Source organism: Triticum aestivum, chromosome 1B, assembly GCF_018294505.1.
Source record: "Triticum aestivum cultivar Chinese Spring chromosome 1B, IWGSC CS RefSeq v2.1, whole genome shotgun sequence".
In the NCBI taxonomy this organism is placed as follows: Eukaryota; Viridiplantae; Streptophyta; class Magnoliopsida; order Poales; family Poaceae; genus Triticum; species Triticum aestivum.
Window position 1 is genome coordinate 611,710,405 of NC_057795.1, and position 6,336 is coordinate 611,716,740.

Sequence of the window (6,336 nt, forward strand, 5' to 3'; positions counted from 1 at the left end):
AAAATTCCAAGTGCCACCATATCATCACCGGTTTTTGTAAGCTTCTTGTCCATTAGAATAGAAATCCTCGCTAGCGCCCTCCCGCATTGAAGCATAGGCCAGACAATTGGACGGAGGAGGTGTATAAAAGTAGGAGCCGACCATGGCCATTAGTTGGAAGGGTGTAAATGAGAGAGGCATAGGGAGAGGGGATGAGGCTATTTGACAAAGCATGCTCGATATGAGGCGATATCTCGTGAATATAAAAGGTGGCATAGGACCCCCCCCCTCTCGCACGTGAACTAGTATGAGGTTTCTCGAATGCTCGATAGAGTTCGATCCACTACTGAAAGGAGGGCGAAATAGCATGGCTGTAGGGTGGGGCCATTAAAATGATATCCACCCCATCAACGATAAACATTGCACCCATGAGAGCAAAGCAATGCAGTAAACACGACCGAGCAGCTCCCATCGCTCAAGTTCCCTAGTAGACACTGAGTAGTGTAGCGACACTTCTTAACCAAAGTAACTTCTGTATGTAGGTAACGATGGGCCACAATGATTATATAGTTCAGTAACAAGGAAAGTTAAACATATGAATCTCTCTATTAATTCATATCCGAGGAGTTGCTTAATAATACACACCATGCATATTCTGAAATAGTGCATAGGAAAACAAATACCTAATTGGGAAAATGACAAGGGCATAAAGATTGATCGAGCATGTCTCCTTCCTTGGTCAAAAGCAACCTCTTCCGTATGTAGATAACGGTGGGCCACAATGACTATATAGTTCAATAACAAAGAAAAATAAACTTATGAATCTCTTTATTAATTCATACCCGAGCACTTCTTTAATAGTGCACACCATGCATCTCATGAAATAGTGCAAGAATTTTTTTACCTCATCGAGGAAAATGACAAGGGCATAAAGAATGATAGATGGTGTCCAATACAGGGGATGGCCAATGCCCAGGAGCACGACCTCATCCAAGACACGGGGCCCAGCAGGCCCAGCATGCGGAGCAAACCCTAGAGGGCGAGGGTGACCTTTGTGATGTCCAAGAAAGGAGGGCGGCAGCACCCTCGATCGCATCTACCTTGTAAAACCATAAACCTCTCTTGCCTATATAAAGGAAGGTCTAGGGTACCCATCGATCATCTATCCACAAACAAAAAAACTCTTGGTAGCAATTTCATACAACATTGTAACCCCTCGCACGAGGTATGCCTCCACTATCATCAAAACCAACAGGATGTAGGGTATTACTCTCTGAAGGCCCGAACCTGGAAAAACCCTCGTGTGACCTCTGATTCATGACTTCCAGCTGCACTTGGACCCCTACCGAGGGAACTGACGGGATTTCGCTCCGTCAATGATCGGGCATGTATCCTTCTATGGTGAAAAGCAACTGCTTTTTTGGCATTACTCATCGATAACAGAATAGGTTCATTAGCACTTCCACCCCATTATCTTGGACTAGACCGAACCTCCCGCATCTTCATCTTTGCCCCCAACTCGTTATTATCAACCATAATTACTTCTATTACGTCCTTCCATTTTATCATCTATTATCATACGAACCACAGACTCCCAAGAAATGCTCATATTAACCAGAGAAAAATATATGAAAATATGAGCTATCAACCAAGTTACAATGGCCCAGATGAACTTCAGTAGGATTGAATCAACTCATGTCGCTGAAAGAATAATAAAACACTACCCCGTGTTTCCTTTAGAAGACTTCCATGCCAGTATATGTTCACCTATTGTTTCTTTTGCCATCTCCGCCATCTCATATATATTCTCCTATGCATACGTCATTCTAACCCTAGGTCTTGTGAGCATGACAAAATGAATACTAGTGAGTGTTGGTCATTGCCCATGATGTCTCCATTCTCCACTATCAGACAAACAAAAGGTAATACTACGAGACAGCTGGGATATACAATGAGGAGCAGGCAAGGTATTATAGCTATTTGGGGACTATGTATAGTGAGTCCTCAATTATATATTATAAATATTAAAAATATATAGCAATAACACACTAAATAGTGGCGGTGCTTTGACTATAAAAGGAAAAGCCAACATGCATGATTTAGATAATGTAGTGGAAGTTTATAAGATTTGGACTATTGAGTAGATGATAGGTTTTTCAAGTATTTTTGCAATTGTATCTTATTTTATTTAGTCAATAAATATTGAGCATCATTTCAAAGATTCTTGTGTTTTGTCATTGGGTGATTACAGTTTTGTAATGAAGGCAACAATCCTGTATGATATATTACTCAAGGCAACATATAGAGACAACATATACGCCAACTTTAGTGTGGTAATCGAAAATAATTGTATTTTTATGAAATCAGGGACCTGAAACAAACATTGTATTAAGATAACGATACATATAAGGTGAAACACATTGTTTCTTACAAACATTAAATTATTGACTTTCCAAACAGGAACTTTAGCCATACCGTCTTCAGCATATTATGTTACCATCTTTTGGAGGGAAATTCGTTTATACACTTACCTTAATGATATAGCTTCACAAACATTTCCCAAACCTATGATCTACTACATCTTATTCATACATTGCCAAGAGGAAAACATGTCAATCCTTGTTGACATGGAGGAGCAGAATTTCCCATGCCATCCGTTACAACTCCAGTAGACCCCAACATCTGATGCTCACTCCACACTGGCTGCTGATTTACTTGGTGACTATATATGAAAGGTGGCCATAACTGAGGCTGGTTGTTCATGACTATGGATGAGCTTAGCGGAGCCTGCAACCCTAAGCTTGTTTCATTGTTGAGACCAGTAGAACCAAGCGTTTGCGAGGGACCAGAACTATTATTCATCGACCATGGGTCCTCATCATGTAGCCCAACATCGTTGATGCTATAACGTTGCGTCCCAAACGAGGCTCTTTTATGTAGCCTCCTAAAGTACTTTTGTGCATGGCTTGAGACTTGGACATGAGTTTTAGTAGTGACAAAGTGCTTGGATATGTTTTTCCAGTCACCACGACCGTAGACACCTAGGCCACGGAGAAACAACCTACAAAAACAAGGTTCATTAGAATTTGTTAGACTAAGTTGTGGAATGCAAAGATGAATGGTCGATTGAGTTGTTTTATTGAAGCAACCAATAATTTTAGAGAGACAAAATATCCCGACTTACGTAGATATACATGTTTCTAACCATTTCAACAACACACATGCTTATTTTAGTGGAGTTATGGTACTACATAGTATGTATGCGTATCATAAATCCTTAGATGAATGAACATTTTGGAACATAGATGGCCATAACAAACTACAACTAAGCACTATCTTAGCAATTTTGTATGGTTCTACATGTTATCAATCTTTTGAATAGGGGCAAGTAATGCCACATTGGAGTTTACTGGCCTTATTTATTACATTTATGTTACCTAATTTCAAATCATTATATTTGACAAATCACACATAAATGTAAGGGATGTAAGTTCGTCAGTCTAAAACTTGTATGGGAAGTATTATTTACCACCCCATATATATATGTATATATATATATATATATATATAAAATAAAGTGTAGAGATATATCATCACAAACTTAACCTAACTCTCACATACATTAAATCTTCACAACATGATTAATTAGTGTATGGTGGTTTAATATAAAGAACAATCTAAACTACATGACAAAAATCAGAGTAGACATTGATTACTTGTGTTCGTCGATGGTCCAAAATCTCCCTTGGCGTGGGGGAACAACTGGTTGATCACTAGTAATATTGTTCTCCAAAATCTGCATCTTGTTCTTGTCTACCATCAATGGTGCTTCCTTCGTCTCCATGATCCTCGTATCCTCCAATGCATGACCAAATATCAATCCATTATCATTCATGGTTGCTGCCTCCTCCTCCTCTCGTACCCCATAGCCGCCAATCACATGGTCACCCATGGTATTGATGCCACATATGTTGCTAGCACCAATCTCCTGATCCGACACCCCAAAGTTATTGTTCACTAGGTTAATGGGGCCAACGCTATGTGTGTTGCTACCAACAACATGTCTCTCCTCCCCCGAATGCATCATATATGATTCCACGACGAGATTGACATAAAGATCTGTTACCTGCTGCCTTGTCTTTGAAGGGAATAATTCATGGAGAGCATCCACGATGTTGTTGTGCCTCTTGTTCTTGTCATCGTACACGATTGTGTGGCTGTTGTGCCTAGCAATGGCTGACCTTGCCTCCTCTTCCTCTGATGAGGTCCACCCTTGGTTGACTAATGGATCCATGAGACTAGATAGGTCAAAATTACAGACTTGTGGGTAGTATGAACTATGAAGAATGCTTAGAGCATGGGGACGGAGAGAGGACTAGGATAGTGTATTTATAGTCCTTCCAGGTATGAAACCTACTTTCGCTAATTAATTTGATACATTGGTAGATTGTCGGGCCACAAAAATAGAGATTTAACTAAAACTAATAAACTGCTTATGAATCTCATAGGAAGACACCGACACATGTGAAGTTGACCTCAAGATTTTATCATTTATTTGAGATTTTTGGGTTTGGCGACATGCAATTGTAGATAGAAGACTGCTAGAGACAACACATGTAGGCCTGTTGAGTGTTGATAAATCTCAATCTTGCTAGAGAGCAGACACCTGTCTTGTGCATGCGAGACATATGTGCTCCTCTCATCGCAGTGTAAGACTGAAACCATGGTATTCGCCGCCCGCACATAGGTATAGCACACAAGATTTTCATCCGGTTTGATCATAGGTGGCCCATATATCAATGTCGATTTTTATGTACGTACACATGTCAACGGCATTTTGTTGTGTACATATTTGCAAATAATTTATTAATATCCTCCATCGAGTAACTATGCCACACATATGATCCACTCATTACCAGTAAATGTGAGCATATCTTTTCTATTAATGTTGGTCATCACTTATCTCGCATACAACACATGAAATTCCATTGATATGCAATGGGTCCTTTGAAACCAACTAATACATGCTCCACTAAAATATATACATATCTACATATGTTCACATATATGCATTTAATAACCCATGAATTCAAAAAAATTGACAGCATGATGTTGCAGCACCCTCTATCTCTCTCCAAATAATTTCAAGGCAATCTACATGATATGCACATTAAATTATTGTGTTGTTTTCTAGATATGATCACTATTGAGTAAAACTATGAACATAACAGTTGACAACAGAATATATGACTGCTTAAATGCATGCCTCTACATCTAGCTATCATATGGGACTACGTGCATATCCTGGACTCATATGGCAACATTGAATCAGTCCACCAATGCCTTTTACCTCCAAATGAATGTATCATTTATTAAACTAGATTAAAAAAAGTCTTTGCTCTACATAAATGTTGACCAACTTCACAATAGCTTCTTCTAGCAAAGGATGAGAAACAAAAAAAAACTGTATTAATTTTTAGCTGATTTTTACCGGATTGTGAATGATAATATGTAGGAGCTTCAAAATTGGCAATATCATTTTGAGTTTAGTTTATTACGCTTGCAAACTTAGCCATATTTGACACCACCTCCTCAGGTTGTCAGTTTCTTTAGTACATAGAATGGCTCTCGGTGATGGCTAGGTCCAGCATGTGGGTGCCAGGTCGTAGCTTCTTTTCCCGTCGGTCCCTTCTCCTCGTGGGACCGTTCGCATCTCACGGCGGGGGTGGTTGCGGCAACACGCATCGTCGGGTTGCAGTGCCGTGGGGAGGGGGATTATTAGAGGAGCATTGACCTCAGCTTGCAATCGTTTTAGCGAATGGGTGAGCCATGACTTGTGTGACGCCATGGCGACTTGCACTGGCTGCCGCCTGTTTGCAGCAAGGGATAAATGAAGCATCCACGTGGTGTGTGTATGAACTTGGGGAATCCATGGCGGATATGAGATTGGGGAGTCCAAGGGGGATTTCGTTTAGGGAAGGATGGCGGTCAACAACCAAGAGCGACGAGAAAAAAGAAGGAGAATGTAATGAGAGGCAGGGGTCCACGAGGATGGAAAGAGTGGATGACAATCTTTCATTTGAAGATAATATAGGTGCGCGCGGTGCAAGCAAGAGTATCTAACCATGCCTGATCAAGCGACTCAAATGCGACCGCTGTGATGCGCGTCTGGTGTGTAGTCGGATATGCAGTATCAGGAAACTCCTTGTAGTTCTTACCGGTGGGGCATCATTCTTATTCAGTTTGGGAAGTTAGCGTAGACAGTTATTCATGTCGGGGAGTATTGTGGTGACTTGCATTTCCATGCCACAATGACATTTGTTGTACAACACACTGTGCTTGAGGACTCATCAACCA

General features: G+C 40.5%; 1 protein-coding gene across 2 annotated transcripts; it reads right to left on the reverse strand.

Moving 5' to 3' along the window:
- Positions 1-2,493: 2,493 nt before the first annotated feature.
- LOC123097060 (myb-like protein H) lies at positions 2,494-4,414 on the reverse strand. Of its 2 annotated transcripts, XM_044518840.1 has the most exons (3): positions 4,106-4,414; positions 3,696-3,967; positions 2,494-3,040 (listed from the first exon to the last, which is right to left on the reverse strand). In XM_044518840.1, exons 1-3 carry the CDS (start codon positions 4,271-4,273, stop codon positions 2,566-2,568), a joined length of 915 nt encoding a protein of 304 aa, XP_044374775.1. In that variant the 5' UTR covers positions 4,274-4,414; the 3' UTR covers positions 2,494-2,565. The 2 variants fall into 2 exon arrangements, with proteins under 2 accessions (XP_044374775.1, XP_044374768.1); XM_044518833.1 differs by having other exon boundaries at positions 3,696-4,414.
- Positions 4,415-6,336: the final 1,922 nt, after the last annotated feature.

What these genes read in the sequence shown, in the direction of transcription:
- LOC123097060 (XM_044518833.1), bottom strand. Translation starts at nt 4,273, where the DNA reads ATGGATCCATTAGTCAACCAAGGGTGGACCTCATCAGAGGAAGAGGAG. An exon ending in TGGACCATCGACGAACACAA is followed by an intron (nt 3,041 to 3,695) that starts GTAATCAATGTC and finishes TTGTTTTTGTAG; the next exon opens with GTTGTTTCTCCGTGGCCTAG.